At 42.6% G+C, this 23570-nt stretch overlaps 1 protein-coding gene across 1 annotated transcript in view; it reads left to right on the forward strand.

The window, feature by feature from the left end:
- The window catches only part of B4GALNT4 (beta-1,4-N-acetyl-galactosaminyltransferase 4), a 192209-nt gene that overhangs the window by 161397 nt on the left and 7242 nt on the right, over nt 1-23570 (forward strand). The window contains exons 17-20 of the mRNA XM_082269845.1: nt 3497-3650; nt 15489-15561; nt 15640-15793; nt 21706-21832. Coding sequence (XP_082125971.1) covers nt 3497-3650; nt 15489-15561; nt 15640-15793; nt 21706-21832 — 508 coding nt within the window. The remainder of the gene's footprint in view (nt 1-3496; nt 3651-15488; nt 15562-15639; nt 15794-21705; nt 21833-23570) is intronic.

Consider the following 23570-nt stretch of genomic DNA (forward strand, 5'->3'; position numbering starts at 1 on the left):
TTGTCTGTAAAATGCTTTCTTGCTGCATAAATCACAAGCTGTTGAGCAATTGACTTGATTGGGATGAACTGGATTGGGCACTTTTGTTGTGAATGTGAACTTCACCAAAGAGGCTAAAATCAACAGCATAAAAGCAAATTGCAATGCAAAAGTCGCTTATACCTGCACACTGCTCATTACAAACACGATCGGGAATAAAGACAAGTCACTCAGTCAGTGTTGCTTAGCCAGCTTTGTATTTGCTTCAACATCCTTGTAATCTGTCTCTTTTGATTGCTGCATGCTGCTTTATACTAGACTTTTATCATTGCTATGTTGTCACGATTTATGTGTTGTATACAGTCTAGTATTTTTGTGTAGCTAAAGCATGGACTTAACTACCTCTCTATGAATCCTGTATGTTGGAGGCAAGCAGTTAAAATGTATATGGATTTAGAAGTACATCTGATTGGTGAACAGATTGACTTAACTGACCATTCTGTGAAAGGATATTTTGTTTGTGCACTAGAATAATGATCTGTTTAAAAAATGTAACTAAGCGTGCTATTTAAAATTGATTGAGTTACAGTGCATCCGGAAAGTTTTCACATTTTGTTATGTTATAGACTTATTCCAAAATGGATTAAATTCATTAATTTCTTCACAATTCTACAAACAATATCCCAAGAAGTTTTCTTTGTTAAATCTTTGTTTCTGTTTCTGTGATGATGTGAATTGTAACCGCACTATGTTGGTTTACACGCTTAAATGACTACATGAGTCTTCCTCTTAAGCCCCGTACACACGCAGCGATTGTCGGCCGTAAATATTCGGCCGCCCAACGATCGGCCGATTGTCGGCTTGTTAGTATGATGCTTCCGACAACCGACAGCGACTTTTCGGCCGAACAGAATCTGTTATGCAGGCATTAAAATTTTTGTTGGCCAACACCAGAACGGCCGATTGTTCGCCAGTCAGTACAGAATTCGGCCGACAAACAGCCGATTAGCAAGACTGGGCATGCTCAGAAAAGAAAAAAAACACAGAAAGTTAACCATCACATGACATCACTTCTGCAGTCGGCTGTTGTTGGCCAACAAAATTCATGTGCAGTCTTTTGCAGTTTTCAGCCGACAGGACAGCACCGGACAAAAGACGGCCGATCGTTCGGACGACATTCGGGACGTGTGTACGGGGCTTTACTGTTTCTCCTTTTGAGATGCTGATTGTCTACGTCCTTTGTTCAATACTGCTTTTCTCACTGATACGCAGTCAGTTATGTTTCTGTTATACTGCACTTTCTAATGTTTTCATATATGACACTGGTGTTTGTTAACTTTGAATATTTCAATAAAGAATTTGAAAAAAAAAAAAAAATCTTTGTTTCATCAGACCAGAGAATTTTGTTTGAGAGTCCTTCAGGTGCCTTTTGGCAAACTTCAGGCAGGCTGTCATGTGCCTTTTCTGAGGAGTAACTTCCGTCTGGTCACATACAGGCCTGATTGGTGGGGTGCTGCAGAGATGGCTGTTCTTCGGGAAGGTTCTCTTCTCTCCACAGAGAAATGCTGGAGCTCTGTCAGAGTGACCATCGGATTTATGGTAACCTCCCTGACAAAGTCCTTTCTCCCCCGATCACTCAGTTTGGCTGGGCGGCCCAATCTAGGAAGAGTTCTGGTGGCCCAATCTAGGAAGAGTTCTGGTGGTTCCAAACTTTTTTTTTTTTTTTTACAGATATAGGAGGCCACTGTGCTCATTGGGACCTTCAATGCTACAGAATTTTTTCTGTACCCTTCCCCAGATCTTTGCCTTTATACAATCCTGTCTTGGTCTACAGACAATTCCTTGAACTTCACGGCTTGGTTTGTGCTCTGACATGCACTGTTAACTGTGGGAACTTTTATAGACAGGCGTGTGCCTTTCCAAATCATGTCCAATCAACTGAATTTACCGCATGTAGACTCCACTCAAGTTGTAGAAACAACTCAAGGATGATCAGTGGAAACCCGATGCACCTGTGCTCAATTTTGAGTGTCATGGCAAAGGCTGTGAATAGTTACATACATGTGATTTTTTTTTTTTTTTTTTTTTATTAGTATTTTTATTTTTAATGAATTTGCAAAGATTTCAAACAAACTTCTTTCACGTTGTCATTATGGGGGTATTGTTTGTAGAATTTTGAGGATAAAATTAATTTAATCCATTTTGGAATAAGGCTGTAACAAAACAAAATGTGGAAAAAGTAAAGCGCTGTGAATACTTTCCAGATACACTGTAATTAGATTTACAGTGGCTGTATGAGGTTTGGAAACCTTAGGAATGTGCTTTGACAACGTTAAGTTTTAAATGGTGTAGGGGGGAAGGCCTTTTGTACTGGAATTTTAACAATTTTTAATAGATTTTGGAATAAAATGATTTTGTATATACCTTTTTAATGAGTTAAACTATCTCTAAATCTACTGGCAGCCACATTCTAAGACTAACCGATACAAAAATAGACAAAAATCGCTATACATACCTTTACCGGAGCGGCTTCAGAAAAGGTATGTATGGTGATAAGCTCTCTCTTGTCTGTTCTTGGTAACAGTTTTTTTTGTTCATGGATTTTTCCATGCTAATTCTATATATGAAGAATGCCAGTCAGCCCTAGGGCACATGGAAAACAATTGTTATCTATGTTCGCCATTTGCAATGAAATGGCAGCCCAGGGTTGCTGTGTAGTAAGCTGCAATAAGATGTAGAGCTGCTGCATGTTATCGCAGCGCACAGAAAGAAACGGCATGTCACTGCACAGCAGCGCAATGCACCACGCTGCTGTGCAGTAACACGAAGAAAGTGCACTTCAAATAAATTTGACAAAAAAAAGAAGGAACTGTGTGATGTGATGAAATGTGCATTTCACCACTCGATCACTGCAGCTAAAACTGAGAGATGCCCTCACACTATCTACTCTGGGTGTGTGTGCAGGCAGTTTGACAGGCCCTAAAACATAACACAAAGCACCCTAGCATTGTAAAACATGTTAACTGTTAGTTTGGAAGGTAAATTTAAAAGAATACTCTCAAGCATTGGTGGATAAAGCCCATAACAACCACATATGGTGCAGCAGATCACTCACAGCTTGAGCTTGTTGTTCAGTACCCGGTCTAATCAAGCTGTGATGAAGGGGGCAGGACCCTGGAAACACGTCAGCCTTGCAATGCGCTAATGCAGTAATAGAGCTGCTGCACCATATGTGAATGTTCCAGAGTTTTATCTACCAATGCTTGCGAGAAGTTTTTACTTCCCAAAAAAACAATTAATATGCTTCACAAGGCCAGGATGCTTTGTCTTGTGCTTTTAACGTCTATCACATTTCCCAATCTACAGCCATTGCAACTGGACTTAGAGTTTAATACATTATTATGATGAACCTGTGAGGCTACACTTATGGAACCACTTTGTCACTACTGATAGTACCTGAAAAAAAAGATTGTTTTATTTTTTGTATTGATTTTCTGCTTTCTTGTTTTTTTTTCAGTGAAGAACCAAGCTCGCTGGGTCCAGCAACTGATCAATGATCTTGAGTTTCTGTATTTAAAGACCCATGATGACCAGTTCAGTCTTATCTTGGTGGATTACGACAGTGACGATATGGATGTAGAGCAGGCTTTACGCCATGCTAAATTGCCAAGGTATCCATTTTCTATAGTTCTTGTTATTTGACAAGTATTGGCATGTCAGAAGCATATATTAAAGTTGTGTTTAGTAGGATACCACATTTCTGACCTGATGGACAGTGATAGGACTTGGCAAATGAATGCCAAGCTGTGCTCCTCCATACCTTCCTCTCCTTATCTTAAAGGGATTATAAAGTCAGAAGGTTTTTTTATCCTAATGCATTCAAAGCATTAGAACAAAAAAAGCCTTCTGTTTGCAGCAGCCCCCTAATATCTGAGCCCATCTCTATCCAGCGATGTTGCATGAGTCTTGGTTGGCCGAGACTCTCCCTCTGGATTGGCTGAGATGGCAGTGTGGCATCATTGGCTCCCGCTGCTGTCAATCAAATTCAGTTAGCCAATTAAGAGAGAGAAGGGGCGGGCCATGCCACGGCTCTGTCTCTACATGGACACAGGGAGCTGCAGCTTGGCTCAGGTGCCCTTATAGAAAGCTGCTTGCTGTAGGGGCACGCAATAGGAGGGAGAGGCCCGGAGCAGTGAAGAGGGACCTGGAAAGAGGAGGATCCGGGCCACTCTGTGCAAAGACATTACACAGGGCAGTATAACATGTTTGTTGTTTTTAACCAAAAAAAAAAAAATTAGACTTTACCATAACTGTAATGGCTGCACTAATAATATGACATTTATTGACATGGATTTCTAGTTTATATGATTGGCCTGTTTAAAGTCATGCCACAGCATCTCAATCAGATTTAAGTCTGAACTGTGACTAGGCCACTCCAAAACCAAAAATATTTTCAGCCATTCAGAAGTGGACTTGCTGGTGTGTCTTGGATCATTGTCCTGCAAGTAAGATTGAGATCAGGAACTGATGACTGGTTATTCTCCTTCAGGGTTTTCTGTAAGAGTGCAGAATTCATGGTTCCATCAGTTATGGCAAGTTGTCCAGGTCCTGAAGCTGCAAAGCAGCCCCAGACCATCACACTACCACCACCATGCTTGACTGTTGGTACGATGTACTTTTTATGAAATGCTGTTTTAGTTTTACGCCAGATGTAACGGGACGCACATTTTCCAAAAAGACTTTTGTCTCATCAGTCCACAGAATATTTGCCCAAACATCTTGGGTATAATCAAGATGTTTTTTTGCAATTGTGAGATAAGCCTTTGTGTTCTTTTTGGCCAGCAGTGGCTTTCACCATGGAACTCTCCCATGAATGCTATTTAGCCCAGTCTCTTACTTATTGTTGAATCATGAACACTGACCTTACCTGAGGCAAGTGAGGCCTACAGTTCTTTATGTTCTGGGTTCTTTTGTGACCTCCTAGAGGAGTCATCGTTGTGCTCTTGCAGTAATTTTGGTAGGCTGGCCACTCCTGAGAAGGTTCACCACTGTTCCAACTTTCCTCAACTTGTGGATAATGCCTCTCACCGTGGTTCGCTGGAGCCTTAGAAATGGCTTTGTCATGTCAATTACATTGTGTAAAACTATAAGTGTTAAAACCCACGCTAAAGTGAAAAATAAATAAATAAATCCTGAAGCTGCTACTCACTTAGGTAAAAACCAAGAAAATACTAAAAAAACAATCTTAAAGCAGCGCTAACAGGCATATAGTTGATGGTGAAAAGTAAAGTGAACCAGTGCTTATATATATATATAGATATATATATATATATATATCTATATATATACTGTATATATATATATATATATATAATCAATATATCCAAAAAATAAGTAATAATAAAGTGCATACATGGATGGAAGTGCGTTCATAAAATATTGACAGTGCAAACAGTGCTGAATAAGGTGCAGTCCAAAATAAATAGTCCACTTTAAGTAGAACTATAGTGCTGACCATCAACTATATGCCTGTTAGTGCTGCTTTAAGATTGTTTTTTAATGTCAATTACTTTGTTTCTCATTTCTTCTTGAATTTTTTTAGATCGCAGCATGATGTGTTTATTTTTAGATCTTTTAGCATGCTTCACTTTGTTAGACAGCGTCTATTTAAAGCGGAGTTCCACTCATTTTATAAAGTTGCTATATACGTTATCCCCTTTAAAAATGCTTTTACCAATGTAAACTTTTTTTTGCTATGGCAACCTGTCCAGAAGAGGAAGAGCCGTTGAGTGGCATTAATGTTCCGGGTGCAAGGTCAGGAGATGCATGCTGGGTAGCCAGCTGCACCTTATCCTGGAAAAACACATGAGTGGGCTTCAGATGCCCACATCCTCGATGGCCCCTGCCTGCTTCTGAGATCATGTATGTTATTACAGATTTACAAATAACAAGCATGAAGGCAGTTAGGACAGTATCCAAATAATAATGTACTAGCACTAACAATCATTGGGAAACTTTAAAAAAAATGTTTTATTATAATAGACTGGAGCTCCGCTTTAAGTGATTTCCTGATTCAACAGGTCTGGCAGTAATCAGGTCTGGGTGGAAATTGAATGCAGCTTTCCAAAAAATGTGGTTAATCACAGTTCATTCATGATATAGCCAGAGGTGAGGGGGGAATTATTTTTTCACATAGGGCCAGGCAGGTTTGGACAGATTGTTTTCCCTTAATGACTGCATTTTATATTTACAGGGGTTATCTTTGTGTAATAATACAATCTATTTGATAAACTGGATCATTTAAGTGTGACAAATATGCAAAAAAATAAAAACCAGGAAGGGGGCAAATACTTTTCACAGTACTGTAGGTGATATTGCTGCGTCATTTTTAGTAGCACCTTCTGAATTTTGTTCACAAATGCATTACTTCATTTAAACGTGGAGATCTCTGTCAAGTAATCTAGTCTGTAACATCATTTTACTTTTGCGTGTTGATAAGGACACATCTAGAAATTACATATAGTAACATTTTGATGTGGTCTCTCATACATTGAGAGGGGTTGCATATTTCCATGCACCTTCTGGGAACTGAATAGTAATTTTCATGGTGAATCTGTTATCCCCAAATAAAAATGAAAAATAAATTATTTAATTTGCTGTAATTCTGTTACATTATATATACTTCCTAGAGGACTTCAAGTGCATATGTGCCAAAACTATAGAAATTTAAGGCTGAAGTTTAGTGTTTTTTGATACAGCACAACAGACATTAATTATGCATAAAGGTGTGTATCTCATCCCTTGAAGGTGGCTAGGTTGGGTGCTAAAAACCTTCCATTTTGTGCTGCCAGATACTATCCGAAACAGCTGTCTTCCATTGCTGTAAAGCTTAATGGGAGCCTCTGCTACTGAGACTGCCACTTGCTCACCCTCCTCTACCCCCTTTGCCTTTTATACGGGTAGTATTACTGCTCTCCACAATGCATCACATTCTGTGAATGAACGTGGAGTTTGAATGAACGTCGAGTTTGAATGACAGGATCTCCACCATTCACATAATTAATTGGGCTTTGGGGGAGTAGTAATATGAGCTCTCTGAATGGTGGAGAGGGCAGAACAGGTTGAGGGAGTGGTGCAGCTTTTATGCATTGCAACATTTCTTAGCATTACTCATAACTAATGTGTTTGGTGCTGAATAGCCAAACAAAAAAAGAAAGGATAGAAATTCCTCACAAGCAGAAAAAATGTATAATTTCACTGATCTTGCTAGCTGCTTGTACTGTGAAGTAAGGCCCCTTTCACACGGGTGGATCCGTTTGGACGAACGCCTCTAGCTCAGCATGGATTGCTCTGTTGATCCCCACTGAGCAGGTGGATGACAGGTCCGTCTCTGCTCACTGTGCAGAGATGGACCTGTCAGAGTCCTGCTCTCTTCTGTTGGGAGATCGGATGGCGAACGTATTATTTGCCACCTGTCTGTTTTCAGCGGATCTTGTCAGATAGGATGCCAGGCGGGTGTCAGCGAACACATGTCCGCAGATGAGTAGCCTAATAGGGAAAATTGCTATGCTTATAGGGTCCACTGCTAGTCCTAAAGTGGTCGTAAACTACATTTAACTCTATTTAATTATTTTAAAATGTATAAAAGCCTTTTTCTGCTGTTGGTTTTTCCTGTGCCTCCCCTAGCAATGGTCAAATCCTAGAATTTATTAAGGAAAAAAAAACAAACAAAAAAAAAAACAAATACATTCTATGGCCAAAATGTTGTGGATACCTGACCAAAAAACATGTATATGCATTCTGGCCATCCCATTCCAAAACCATGGCCATTAATATGGAGGTGCTCCCTTCCCTTTGTGGCTACAGCCTCCACTCATCTAGTGGAATAACTTTCCAGATTTTGTAATGTCTGTGGCAATCTGTGCCCATTCAGCAAATAGAGTATTTGAGGCCAAGCACTGATGTTGGATGAGAAGACGATCGGCGTACCAATTCTTCCCAAATGTATGCAGTAGGTTAGGGTCCTGTGCAGGCCCCTCAAAATCCCCCATGCCAAACTCTTCAAACCATATGTTTATAGATCTGGCTTTGTGAATTGGGGCACAGTCACTGTGAAACAGACAAGGCCCTTCACCAAAATGGTAGCCACATGGTTTTGGTAGCCACATGGATGGAAGTGCAAAATTGTCTAAAATATTTGTATACTGCAGCATTAACAGTAACTATCACTGAAAAAACCTGAACACACTAATTTGTTGGGGGGTAGGGAGTGTCCACTTATTTTTGGCCATATAGGCAAGTGTGACTAGATAGTGTAAGTCAACCTTAATATTTACCAAGTGTGTTATTTTAAAGAGGATCTTCACCCTAGAGAGAAAACATTAAAAGTCAGCAGCTACAAATACTGTAGCTGCTGATTTTTAATAAAAGGACACTTAACTATCCAGCAATCCAGCGCTGTCTTCCCTCAGGCCAATTCTTCGCTAGTCTTCAGTTCTCCAACATTGGCACTTTACTGTGAGAAGCCACCTGTGACTCTTTGCGGCTTCACAGCCATCTCCCCAGTGTGCATGCATGAGCCACGCTGTGCTTTGTGAATAGTCATGCAGCCTTCTGGGACTTGTGATGTCTCCCAGAAGGCTGAGGGTACAGGGGGGGGCGATCTGAGTGGAAACGGGAGTGGGTACCTATCAAAACTTGGTATCTGCTTTCCAAAAAAAAAACAAAAATTGTGCCAAATGTGATAGAGGAGGTGGGGAGGAAGACAAAAAGTAGAAACTTCCCCTTTGGAGTGAAGTTCTGCTTTAAAAGATGATAGGGGGAGAGGTAAATGGCGCTGCCTATTATAGATGTAAATAACAGATATAGTGTAGGTTAGGGATTCAGCCCAACAATAGGTATAATCACAGTATTAAAAATCTGGCACTATATAATAAACCCACAAGGGGAAATTACTTGGTAATCAATACTAGATATCAAAAACATATACACATCATAAAAATATAAATAAATATATATGATATCTAATAATAGTGTAAAATAAAATCTGTATAAAGTGACTGTGTGCCAAGTGCTGGTGAGGTGGTGGTGAAGATCACCACAAAAAAGAAGAAAAGACAATCTCAAGCTTATGAAGGTGCTTCAGTGACCGTGCAGAAGAAATATCAAAATAGGCAAATAAGCCCCCCAAGGTGTGTGGGGTAAACTTAAACCAAGTGAACAAATATAAGTATAAAGTGCTGAATAAAAATCAATTAACCAATAGGCAATTAATTGTTGCAAAAAGTTGGTGCGATTATCCCAAAATTGCATCGGCAAATTTGCAGAAAAGTGATAAAACAAAAGTTGCACATAAAAGGTGCTATAAAGTGACAGCAACTAGTAAATAGGCCCAAAATGGGCGTGAAATATAAAGTGGAAAAAAGAGAGCTAGATTTGAGGTGCTAAATGGAAAATATATATATAAACCATTCCACAGGCAACTAGATGTTGCAAAAAATTTATAAATGCGTTATGCAAAAAATTAATAATGAATGCGATTTGCAATCCAAAATCGCATAAATGCAGAAAAGGCAATAGATTTGAGTCGCACAAACAAAAGTGCTCAAAATAAAGTGACCAGTTTGCACATAAATTGAAATGCAATTCTTGCATGCAGTAATGTCTTAAAGTAGTCCAAATCGCACATAAAAAGTGCTCTAGTGCACTTACCTCTGCACTAGAGCAGTGTCATTGACGGACACAGCTCCTGATATTCATAACTATTGGGTTATACTGCTTTCAACAGTAGTAGGACACTAGGCAGAAAATAATTCTGGCTACACCCATGGGCAGTCACAGGGAGTATACTCCCTCTTTCTGCTATAGCCACTCAGTTTTTTTCTGCTTTGTCAGGAGTAAAGAACCCATTTCCTTGCTGGGATCTTTGGTCCTGGCAAAATATTTTGATATTTTTTTTTTTTCCTCCTGAACTTTTTCCTGTGAGATCTACAATAAACTACCGGACTGGGCGACGGGCTGGATAATCTAGATCCAGAGATCACCTCAGTCTGGCCAGCGAGTGTGCGCAGACCACAGCTCCGTGCTAGGTCGGCCGCAACATATCCCCACTGGACGGGGCTGGCCTGCGAGTTAAACGCCTCGTGAGGTCGCATATGACCGGGTCTCAGCTCGAGTCGCAGCGTTCCTACTAGCTGACAGCCCCTCCTTCTGATGGAGAGGGGTTCTGTCAGGAGCGGTGCCCGCCTGGTTCCTGGTATGGTGAGTAGCTATCCCCCCCTCTCCCCCTGGAGGGTTTTGGGGTAGACTTGGGGAGGTCGGACCCCCGGGTTCCTCTGCTTCCTGCAGGCACCCCTCTCCCCTTTGCAAGTCCCTCATTCAGCCCCCCCCCTCCCACGCTGGGGCTATTTGAGTGGTCTGGCCACTTTCCTGGGATGGGGGCAGGGCTAACTGGTGATAGGGGTCGGGGCAGGTGCGCCACCAGAGACCGTACGTTTGGTTGTGCAGAGGGGGAGGTTGTACCTGGTGGGGACTCCTACCAGGGCCCCCCATCCTGCTTGGATCTGTTTTTGAGGCCTGATCTCCCCCCTGGGTCCCTTTGCCATGCGGGCCACCCTTTTTGTTGTAACCTGTGTGTTTCTATACACCACGGCCATGTTTGTGTACAGTAATCCCCCGCTCCATCGCGGTTCAGTTTTTGCGGTCCCGGTAATTTGCGTTTTTTTTTGTAATGTTATTTTACTATATAAATCATTAAAAATGAAATATTTTTGTGTTTTCCATAGCTCTTGCTCTTCTCTTAGTATCTTTTTATGTGTTTAAATGAGTTTCTATGGTTTTAAAAGTGTGTTTAAAGACCTTAAAATGCTTTTACAAGTACAGTGACAGTAAAAAAAAACATGCCTACAATGCATTTTAATAGGGTTTTTCTATTTCGCGGAATTTCACTTTTCGCGGCTGGGTCCGGAACGTAACCCCCGCAATGGAGGGGGGGTTTACTGTAGTCCGGCGGCCATTTTCTTGTGGTTTGCCATTTGAAATAGCGGCATCCATGACAGTGGAGCCCTGTGGGCAGCGATTTTGGCAGTGGGGGCCCCTCCTCCTCCCCTGATGCTGACTCCTGGATCATTTTACTTCCTAATCGCCGCACATGTAGTGCAGATTCTCCTGGTGGCTGCAGGTGCCTGTTTATGTGGGTGGTGAGTCTGGTGGGGTCCTCTCCCTCTTCTGAGGATCGCTTGGTGCTTTGTGCCTGGCTACCGGGTGGTACTGCCAACGAGGTGGAGGTTGTCTCTAAGCAGTAATTTACACTTTTTGTGAGCCCCCCTGGTGACTCATGGAGTCTTTGGAACACGTTTCCGCACATGATCCCCTCTCTGAGGCTGCCAACCATTCATCCATGCACTGACGGTGGTCCAGGAGTCCCCTGTGTCCCGGGTTGAGGTGGCTTGTGGGCAATAGGCTAGCAGAAAGTGCCCCCTGCCTCATCTGTCTCATAAGATCCTGAATCTAAATCAGCCACTGGGGACGTGGGTCACCTTGCTGGGCCTGCAACGCCAGGTGCTTAAGAATAGGGGTTTATCTGAGTTGGTGATTCCTACACTGTTGAAAGCTAGGCAATCTACCTCTAGGAAGATCTACCATTGTACGTGGAAGACGGACTTGGTTCTTGACCTTTCTTCAACAGGGGGTTGAACAGAAATTGGACTTGAGTATCATCAGGGGCCAGGTGTCGGCTTTGGCGGTCTTATTTTAATGATCTTTGGACACACATTCCCTGGTGCGTGCCTTTCTGCAGGGTGTCCGACATTTGGTCCCTCAAGTGTGGGCTCTGTTGCCGCCTTGGGATCCTAATTTCGTGCTTTTAGCTCGACCGAAGCCTCCATTTGAAAATATTCGAGAGATTCCTCTGCTTACGCAGTCCCAGAAGGTGGCCTTTTAGTGACTATCACCTCTGTGCACAGGATTTGGGACCTAGCAGCATTATCCTGTCGTTAACCTTACCTGGTGATTCACAGGGATAAGGTGGTTCTTCGCCCCTGTCCGTCGTTCCTTCCAAAGGTTATCTCTTATTTTCATTTGAATGAAGACATTGTGTTGCCTTCCCTGTGTCCCAGGCCTAAACATCCTAAAGAAAATTGTCTTGCATGCCTTGGATGTGGTCCGGGCAATTAGGGTGTACCTGGCAGCTACGGAGTCTTTCAGGAAGTCAGACTCTCTCTGTGCTCACAGTTGGACCTTGAAAAGGGTTGTTTGCTTCCCCTGCGACCATTTCCAGGTGGATCAGACAGACGGTGGTTCAGGCCTATTCCATCAGGGGTCAGGTTCCTCCTTTCCCTGTCAAGTCACACTCTACTAGGGCGCTTAGTGCCTCCTGGGTTTTTGTCATCTGGCGTCAGTGACGCAGATTTGCAAGGCGGCCACCTGGTCGTCTGTGCATACTTTTACAAAGTTTTATAAAGTGGATGTGTTGGTATCTGCGGATGCTTCTTTTGGCCGCAAGGTTTTGCAGGCTGCTGTTTAGGAGGACCTGATCCTCTTTGAGGGTGTGTTGTTTTTTTTTCAGGTGTGCTCCAGTTGTTTAGTTGAGCTCCTGTTGCCTGGTTGGCTAATGTTTAGCCTTGGGAATTTTTTTGTTGTTCCCACCCCTCATGTTTTACACTGCTTTGGGATGTCCCAATGGTTATGAATATCAGGAGTTGTGTCCGTCAATGGACGAAAGAGAAAATGGGATTTTTGACTTGCCGTAAAATCCATTTCTCTGATGTTCATTGATGGACACAGCACCCACCCCTCTGTTGAGTTATAATTCTCCAGACACTGCTTGTAACAAAACTGAGTGGCTATAGCAAAGAGAGGGAGTATATCCCCTGGGACTGCCCATGAATGTAGCCAGAATTTTTTTCTGCCTAGTGACCTATTCCTGTAGGCAGGGCCGCCATCAGGGGGGTACAGGCAGTACTGGTGTAAGGGGCCCGAGCCTCTACAGGGGCCCGGGGACTGCTTCCCCCTTACACACTTTAAAAACAATGGCTTCCGATCTTCACCGCCGCAAGCCGACACACCCCCCCCCCCCCCCGCTCGTACACACGAGCGGGGGGGGGGGGGTCGAGCTGATATGTGCTATTGCTGTCTCTAGGGGCCCGGGCAGGGATCGCTTCTCTGGGCACATTCCCCGCATATTCTCTGAGGACCGGGGCCGCTATGAACCCCTCTGTAACAGGTCCCGGCTGCTTATCACAACAGCACAACTAGCCGACGGAGTCTGGGCTCTTCCTCCATTCTGACCAGGGGCGGACTGAGGGTCCAGGGTAAGTGGAGGGATATACTTGCCACTGTGGGGACAGCAGCAGTGTTATTGCTTCTAAATACATACACTGTCTGCACCGGCGCTGTATGTATTTAGAATCTCCACAGCTCCTTTCTCTTCTCCACTCCCTTGTCTCCCGCACTGATCTTTGACTCAAACCCCTCCCCATCCCCCTCCTCCAATCAACAGTGCGGAATGCTGAAGAAGGGCGGTGTTCACTTTAGCTACTGCTGGCTGGGATGGCTGCTCAAACTACAGGGAGAAGGTGACCACTGACCTGAAATTTTTCTTGGATGAAAAGCTGCCAAAGTTTCTGTTAGGATTTGTCTTGTAGGTATTGCAGGGATAAGGAGAGGAGGAGAATCAAGAAGAGACAGGGATTGTGACAGATATCTCCCAAGCTGGCACACAGCCCTATCTACATAAAGACATCCCCCAACCACTCAGTCCAGATAATCTATGATCGTTCATTTAACCCTTTGTTTATGTGGTTAGTTTACACTTCTGATTGTACAGACTCAGAACTTGGATAACACAGGGTTAAATGAATTGTCATAAATTAATTTCACATCATCTGGACATGAAAAGAGTGCTGGAGGTGGATTATATAGATATATATTTACAGCTTATAAAAGGAGGATTTTTTTCTTTGGGTAACAATTTTGTATTATGTATTGTTGTATATTATTAGTGAGTGAGCACAATAGTTTATTTTTTTATTCTAAACACCACATCTCAGCCCCCTACTCCCCCCAGCTTGCATCACCCACATACCACTTCATACATCCAGCTGAAAGACACTTGGACCCTTATCTGCCCAACATCACTCCCTAGTCATCCCACAGACTGCCATTAAAATAAACTCTTCCCCATTCTGCCACTTTCATACCCTCCACACTCTTTACATACTGGAGGGATTACACTGGACTGGATCTGGGCTGTACTGACGGCGCAGAAGGGATAGAATGAACGACTACAGTGGGAGGACACTGAGAGAGGACTATCGTAGAAGGGAGATGAGACTGGAGAAGGACGACATGGGATGGAGAAGGACATGGGGTGGAAGAGGAGGACATGGGATGGAGGAGGACATGGGGTGGAAGAGGAGGACATGGGATGGAGGAGGACATGGGATGGAGAAGGACATGGGGTGGAAGAGGAGGACATGGGATGGAGGAGGACATGGGATGGAGGAGGACATGGGATGGAGAAGGACATGGGATGGAGGAGGACATGGGATGGAGGAGGACATGGGATGGAGGAGGACATGGGATGGAAGAGGAGGACATGGGATGGAAGAGGAGGACATGGGATGGAGGAGGACATGGGATGGAGAAGGACATGGGATGGAGGAGGACATGGGATGGAGGAGGACATGGGATGGAGAAGGACATGGGATGGAAGAGGAGGACATGGGATGGAGAAGGACATGGGATGGAAGAGGAGGATGTGGGATGGAGGAGGAGGATGTGGGATGGAGGAGATGGGACTGGAGGAGCAGGAGGACATGGGATGGAGGAGATGGGACTGGGGAAAGAAGACATGGGATGGTGAAGATGGGACTGCAGAAGGAGGAGGATGTGGAAGATGGGACTGTAGGAGCAGGAAGACATGGGATGAAGGAGGAGGACATGGGATGGGGGAGATGGGACTGGAAGAGGAAGAGAAGCACATGGAATGGGGAAGGAGGAGGACATGGGATGGAGGATATATTAGGTTGTAAAAGTATTAAAATAAAAGTGGGTGCACTGAAGGACATGGTGGGATGGCCAGTGGGTGGATTTGGTGGGAGAGCCAGTGGGTGGGCCTTGAGGAATGTTTGTGGTCAGCCCCGGGGGGCCCAGACCTAAAGCTGTGTAAGGGGCCCCAAAATTTCTGATGGCTGCCCTGCCTGTAGGGGCAGTATAACCAAATGGTTATGAATATCAGGAGCTGTGTCCGTCAATGAATATCAGAGAAATTGATTTTTACGGTAAGTCAAAAATACCATTTTTTTTTTTTAAATCTCCTTGCATAGTGCAATAGGTACTACATAAAGAGGTGACCCGTTTTCTTTATATAGTAAAGTATCTTTTTATGCACTGCATAAAGTAAGCCATTGGTTTTCTGCAGATTTCTGTATCAGAATGCAGATCTGAAGCATCTGTATCTTTTATGTCTGTAATGCCACCTGTATTGATGCCATTAATCTCCTTCTCAGCTATCAGTATCTGAAGAGAAGTGGAAATTTTGAGAGGGCAGCAGGACTACAGGCTGGAGTTGACACTATACAGGTTTGTGAAATTTCAAGAGAATATCAATGAATCCTGAGCAAATCGCTGCCCTACTATAAATGATTGTGTGTTTTCCAGGACAATCATAGCATTGTGTTTCTGTGTGACCTGCACATACATTTCCCTCTGTCAGTACTGGACAGTGTTAGAAAGCATTGCGTGGAGGGGCGTCTGGCCTTTGCTCCGATCGTTATGAGGCTGAGCTGTGGTAGCTCCCCAATGAATCCCAGAGGTGAGAGCATATTCCTGCCTAAATGATTTTCTATCAGTGTGCTTTCCAGCTACCTTTGTCTTTGATGTGCAATGCTTCTTCCTTTGGAAATGAGAAGTGCTTTTTTCTACGTTCGCATAAAGTAAGCCTTTAATAGGCAACACACGAAGGCAGCTTTTGCTGACCCCTGAAAATGCTAGTTACCTGACTGTCTCTAGCTTTACTTGCTGTAACTGATCTGTATCAAACATGCTACCAGTAGATTTGGATCACCTGATATTCATACATGGTTTCTTGGTAGTAGAAAGTGATGATAAAAGTTAGAAAGACTTGTCTGATTGTTTTGTGGAACATAAGGTAAAGCTGAGCCAGTCTGCAAAGAGCTGCTTTTTCTACTGCATGGCCCAAGTAATCCCGCTAAGTCCTAAAATTGACTACTTTCACTTCTCGCTATCAGTATCAGGCCTATAGGGGATGGCACAATGGCCTCAGTAGAACTCCAGCACGTGGAAGGATCTCCATTGATTCTTATGAATGGAAAGAATGAAGGGGTGGGAAATCATTGCAAGAATAACTGTACTAAAAGTACAGTTGTTTAAGCCTGCAATTTACCCACAATTTATAAAAAAATAAATATAAACTGTTAAATATGATTAAACTATATTTCAGCCATGATATACTGTGTACATTTGTTTTTTCTAAATTTTCAGCCTTTCTAGAGACTGTCTGAAAGTCTAAGCAAGAACATGTCAATAGCACACCAAGGATCTCCAGAATGGATGCAAAGCTTTAATCAGCGATCACATCGTTACAGCAGATAGCAATTTTTCGAAGCCACCCAGGACCCCTTCATCAGGCATGTGACAAAGTGAAATGCAGAACATAAAATATTTAAATATCATCCACCAATCAGTGAGCAAGAAAAAACCTCAGCCCTGTCCCCTGACATCATAATTACATCATATTCCTGCCATCTAAATAGACTTTTGAAAAAATGACGCATCAAAAAATCCCTTCTGCATGCAGAAACAATAAAACAGTGATTAGGAAAACCAAAAGGTCTGTTTCAATGTAAATATACAGTGACCACATACTAGCTGGGAGGGAAGCCGATTTTTAAATAATAGTTTACTCGGGCGGCACAGTGGTGTAGTGGTGAGCACTTTCACCTAGCAGCAAGAGGGTCACTGGTTCGAATCCCAACCACGACACTACCTGTCTGGAGTTTGCATGTTCTCCCCGTGCCTGCGTTGGTTTCCTCCGGGTACTCCGGTTTCCTCCCACACTCCAAAGACACGTTGGTAGGTTAATTGGATCCTGTATAAAAAAAAATGGCCCCTGTGTATGTATGTGAGTTAGGGACCTTAGATTGTAAGCTCCTTGAGGGCAGGGACTGATGTGAATGTACAATGTATATGTAAAGCGCTGCGTAAATTGACAGCGCTATATAAGTACCTGAAATAAATAAAAAAAAAAATAATAAATACTCCAGTTGCTAGGCAGCGGAAGAGTCCTATCCATAGCTGGAAGAGGCATATCCATATTTGGAGGCTATGGATATGCCACCTCCAGGACCTAGCAACCAAAGTAAATTATTATGCCAAGATCGGCTTCCTGCCCAGCTATAATGTTTACCTCACAAAGTGAATAATGAAACGTCATCCTTTTGCACATTAAATATTCATTTAAAGCTAGTATGTGCCCACTTATGTATATTTAGATTGAAACCGATCTCATGCTTTTCCTGATCGCTGTTGTTTTATTTTTCTGCATGCAGAAGGGATTTGTTGCCATGTAATTTAGTCTAGTTAAATGGCAGGAATATGGCATCAGGGGGCGGGGCTCAGGTTTTTCTTGCTCACTGATTGATGAATGGTTCTATAAATATTTTTGGTTCTGTATCACACTTTGTCACTTCCTGATAAGAGTCCTGCATGGCTCCAAAATGTTGCAATCTGCCGTAACGTTGCATGTCAAAGTCTATGTACAGAAACTCTGTACAGGCCCCAATAGGAGTTTCCTGATCTTCTATGGCTGCATTTCCACCCTTGCACAGTAGCACTATGTGTATTCCATGCAGCTTGGGCGGGCTGGTTATATATTATATATATATATATATATATATATATATATATATATATAAAATTCATTTTTTTTTTTCATGTATGTAATCTTTATTTAGAAAAAAAAACATTCCAGCAGAGACATAGCAATTTTGTCATAAACCATAAACAAATACAAGAGATCAAGTAGTAGTGCTGACACAAGTAATGGGGGGATACCACCCACATAATGCATATACTAGTAACCAAAAAATAACCAAGCATTACAGACATATAAGCAAGCCTAGGCACCAAAAAGGAGCAGGCTGGTACTACAATAACTATTGAGCCCTTAGTTTGGAAGGAAGGCCATTAAGACCAAATAAACGCCCCTCCAACGAAGGGCATGCTAGAAGGATAGCGGTGACAACAGAAATGTGCAATTAGAGAACTCTATATTGTGTACAGACTGTGAAATCAGTCTGTATATGCAGTAAAGCATGCTTGTTATACTCACTGTGGAACCAAAGGGGTTAATCCTGTGCATTGTGTAAAAAGGCTGCTTGATTTTGTATGTACAGGTCCTCCTCCTACCACTGACTCCAAAACAACATGTTCGGATAAGACAGAGCTTTTGGAGTCAGGCTGCACATGCTCAGTTTGGTGTGTATTGCTAGAGAGGTTTTTTTTTTTTCTTGGGAGAGTGCATGTTATCAGCACAGGGCCAATCAGCACTATCCAGACATGTCCAGACAGAGGGTCTAAAGCCCTGCAGCCTCATAGGACAGCTCAGTGCAATATGAAAACTCCTCCTGCAAGCTTCTCCAGGAACAAATAGAAGTCACAAGACTGCTATATACTGCTGATGAGAAAAGGTATTTTGCAGTTTATATTTACTAAATAATAATTGCATTTCCATGTTCGGTGTACTGTGGGAGACCAGATATAGTGAATTCAGGGTCCTGTGTTTAGTAAAACTTTTAAGTATGAGCGAATAATACCTACAGGGGGAGGGAAACCCGTAAAGCCTTGAATTATATTATACCCCAATGGTGTACATGTCAGCTGCCAAAAAGTAGCATAAAAACAAAATAAAAGAACATATAAACTTCAGTAGGAAATAAATTCTAGAATTATTTTCATGAAAAAGAATTGGACATATACCTGAACTTTCTCTGTGACTGTGATCGCCCAAACCGGCATGTGCTGCTGAGGAAAATGGGATAATGGTTTGAAAGCAAAAAGAAAAGGCCAAATAGGTGGCTTTTTCAAATAAGAGCGCAATCTGAATGAGGGATCTGCTAACTAGCAGGGTTACATCCTGACTGGACAGGGTGTGGTCAGGGTCAGCGGTGTAATCCTGCCACACCAGATACTATTGAAGTGCTTTTGCCTGCACGTCTCCACCCAGTCCTTGGCATCCATAATCTCCTTCACCTTCCTAATCCACTCCTCACAGCTACCGGTAGGAGCTTGAGCCCACTTCCAATAAATGGGGAGTAGTTGTTTAGTTGCTAGGGATGCACCGAAATGAAATTCTTGGCCGAAGCCGAATAATAATGAAATGTTTGGCCGAATACCGAACGCGGTGTTTCGCATTTTTTCCATTTATTTTGCCAATTTTTTGTCCTCTTGTCCTCTCATGTCTCTCTCTCTCTTGTCCTCTCATGTCTCTCTCTCTCTTGTCCTCTCATGTCTCTCTCTCTCTTGTCCTCTCATGTCTCTCTCTCTCTCTTGTCCTCTCATGTCTCTCTCTCTCTTGTCCTCTCATGTCTCTCTCCCTAAATGTTACTGTAGGGAATGGGATTCAGTGCACACTGCAGCCTTGTACCATAGGGTTAATGTTAGTGACACTGTAGGGATTGGGAAGGATGCTGGGAATGGAAATCAGGAAGCATGCAGGCAGCCTTGTAAATTTTAATTGCAGATACAGGGCACTGGGCAGGTCAGGGTTAATATGGTAACATCAATTACTCAGTGACAGTCAGTCAGTGTCAGTGTGGACTCAATCAGATTATACAGTGACAGACAGTCTCTCATAGTGGTGGTAGTAGGAGGCTGGAGGTGGTAGTAGGAGCCTGGAAAGGAGCACAGCCGCATACATACATTACTCACTCGTGCACTGCAGCCCACCCCACACATTCAGTGAATCTTACTCTCCTCCCTAGTTTTTTCAATGGCACATTCAGGAAGCCAATCACGCAGTGAGTAGCGGCACAGCGGAACCAATCAGGTGTGCAGGCACGCGTGATTGGTTCGCTGTGCAGCTAATCACGGCGTGATTGGCTTCCTGAATGTGCCATTGAAAAAACTAGGGAGGAGAGTAAGACTCACTGAATGTGTGGGGCGGGCTGCAGTGCACGAGTGAGTAATGTATGCTCACCGCTGAAGTGTCCCGGCTTCCCCTGCCTAACACGGAAGACTGTGAGTCCTCCTCCGAGTCCCTTCCCCCTGTAAATATCGTGACCTCGGCGATATGAATATCGCCTACGGCCACAGAACGATAGTCGATATCATATCGACTATCGTTCAGCCCTATTGTTCGGCACAAAATTATTCGGCCTTTTGACTTATTCGGCCGAACACCGAAAGTGCTATTTTTTCTATTTTCGGCCGAATAATGTTCGGCCGCCGAATATTCGGTGCATCCCTATTAGTTGCATTAAGTACATGTGATAGGGCACTGTGCTTGTATTGGCTAAGCGAAAGGGAGGGTACATGGAGTAGGAAGTGGACCAGGAAGAAAGGGATGTCCAAATCGAGTATTTTTTTATTCATCTGGGCTTTGGTATCGGCCCAGAAAGGGTCCAATCATGGGGCAGTCCCACCACAAGTGTAAGAGTGTACCTCGCTGATCACAACCTCGACAACAAAAATCGGAGGTGGAAGGGTACATTCGTGACAAATTAGTGGGCACGCGACACCACCGTGTCAGTATGTTTTTATAATACGTTTCTTGACTTTTGGAGTCTATGGAATGGATCAAATGATCTAGTGAAATAGTTGCTCTGTGGAGAACTCTAACCCTAGGTCACGTTCCCACTCCCAGATATAAGTAGTTAGTGGTGGAAGTGAAGCTCAGCAGTTTAGATAGTTCTGAAACCATATGGGGTATAGGCTCCTTGGCAATAAAAAGACGCTCAAATGGGGTAAGAGTAGACATAGCCCTGATTGAGCGGCCATGGGTTGTAAAAAAAAAAAAAAAAGTGGTGAAATTGCTTGTAACGCCGGAAAGCCAAAGGGAAACTACCATAGAGCTCCCTAAGCGTTTCAAGTGGAAGCAGCTTCCCATTCTCCATGAATTTGCTACAACCAGGTTTTCAGTCCATAGCTCACGGTCCAGGGCTGGTTTTTTAAACTCCTATTACATTAACTAGACAGGCTTTTTAGATGTCCTTTTCCAACTAGTACTTGGAAAATAATGTCCAGTGTGTAATTAGATTATTGTGCAACAAGTCCACTCTTTGAGAGGTAGGGGACAGTTTTAGGAGTATTTGATTCTTTTGATTTTGTATGGAATCCTACTTTAATTGTGAAGCATCATGCAGAAAAAGTGTTAATGGTTTTTTTACTGTAGTTTCCTGAACTCAGCAGAAAGAGTTGATTTAGTGCCCCTTTAATGGAATAAAGTCTTTGGAATACCCTGCGTGGAGTAAAGAATTTATTAATCTCCAAAGCATTTAAGAATAGGTCAGTGCAGTATAAATGAGAAATTTATTATCATGCGAATATGATTCCTAAACTCTATATGGTAAGAGGCTAGTTATAAAATTCCGACTGTTCATCATCCTCTTACCCTCTTCCTGGCTGTAATTTTGTGCAGTATTTGATCTTTAATTGTATATCACATTGACATTCTTCATATACTCATGCCTTGTTTTATGACTGCAGGCTATTGGGAAGTTAATGGCTTTGGCCTTTTTGGGATTTACAAGTCCGATTTTGATCGTATTGGAGGTATGAATACAGAAGAGTTCAAAGACCGATGGGGAGGAGAAGACTGGGAACTTCTGGACAGGTGCGATGCAGTTTTTTATAGAAGAGTCTCGCTTTTTTCTCTACAACCTACATCTGTCCTCAAGCATTTTGCTGCTTTTTCCACTGTCTGTGTTTTGGATATACTGTGGGAAAGGTTTGAATATCTTTTTAGGTTTTTATTTCTGCTTGTGACCCCATTGGTGAGATTTTCCCTTATTTCCTGGTCATGTAACCCCATATAGGAAGTTTGAGGAATTCTTCCTCACCAATCCCTCATTTTTAATGACCCTTGCCATCTGTTACTGACTGCAGTAAAAGTTGCCAGAGGTGTAAACAGTTACCTATTTAAGTTTTGACTGAAGTTCAGCTTTTTCCACCTCCTGGCTCTTGGTTATGTCAAGCTCCACTTTAAGCAGTTAATTCAGCAAACTTAGTTCCTTTTTTATTTTTATTTATATACTTGGATTCTAAACTATATTATACAGTGAAGGCTTAAGTATTTCCACTGCTAGGCTACATTCTGTTGAAACTTAAGTCATCTGCTAATGCTTATTTTGGCTATACAATGTTCCAGGCAGTTAGTTGTTCCTGGAAAACATTGTGTGACTTCTTAAGTATATTTTATTTCCTTCACTGCAGACAGCCCAAAGAAACAGAAGTTTAACTTATTACATTTTTACATTAAAGCTGAACTCCAAACAAATTAAGGCTTCATGCACGAGACGTTTTATACACGAAAACCTCTCCTGAGCACTGGAACTTGATAGCTAGTAACCGATGGTTAAAAAAGTCAGTTTGGCAGCGTTTATATGCCACGTTTAGAAGTGTTTTACATTGTAAAATGGTCAGAAATGTATCCCCATTGAAAACACCTATAAACGAACCGCTTATAAACGCGTTACCCTGTTTAGACATGTTTGCATGCTGTTACAAGCGTTTGGCATTTCAAATGCCAATAAACTTCCGTCTGAACGCATTTTTTTTGCTTCAAAAAAAAAAACAATGCCACTAAACTCAACTGCCTCTAAACAACTTTAAATGTCTCAGTGTACGTGGACAGGTAAGATAACATAGATGAGAGTTCAGGGGCTGCTGAAAAAAACGCTCAACTGCTCTTAAACGTCTATAGTTTATCAGCAGCAGTGTACGTGAGGCCTAAAAATATCTGTGGAGCACCACAAGCCTTTTTTTTGCTAGTTTTGCAGAGAGTAAAGAGGGGATTGGCCTCTGTAGGGTATTTTACTTCTTTCTCTTTCTCAGTTGTCACCCAAACAGTTATCCCAATGAGGATATATATATATATATATATAATATACACTAATTAAAAAAAAATTAAAAGGAATGCTTTGAAAACACATCAGATCTCAATGGGGAAAAATATCATGCTGAATATCTATACTGGGTAATGTGTTAGGAACTAAAGGATGCCACATCGTTTGGTGGAAATTAAAATTATCAGCCTACAGAGGGCTGAATTCAAAGACACCCCAAAACTCAAAGTGAAAAAATGATGCAGCAGGCTAGTCCATTTTGCTGAAATTGCATTGCAGCAACTCAAAACAGTACTCAGTAGTTTGTATGGGCCCCATGTGCTTGTATGTATGTTTGAAACGTCGGGGCATGCTCCTAATGAGACGATGGCTGGTGTCCTGCGATATTTCCACCCAGATCTAGACCAGGGCATTACTGAGCTCCTGAACAGACTGAGGTGCAACCTGGCAGTGTCGGATGGACCAAAACATATTGTCCCAGAGGGGTTCTATTTGATTTATGTTAGA

This window comes from Pelophylax lessonae, assembly GCF_965119305.1.
Source record: "Pelophylax lessonae genome assembly, chromosome: 10".
NCBI classification, from domain to species: domain Eukaryota; kingdom Metazoa; phylum Chordata; class Amphibia; order Anura; family Ranidae; genus Pelophylax; species Pelophylax lessonae.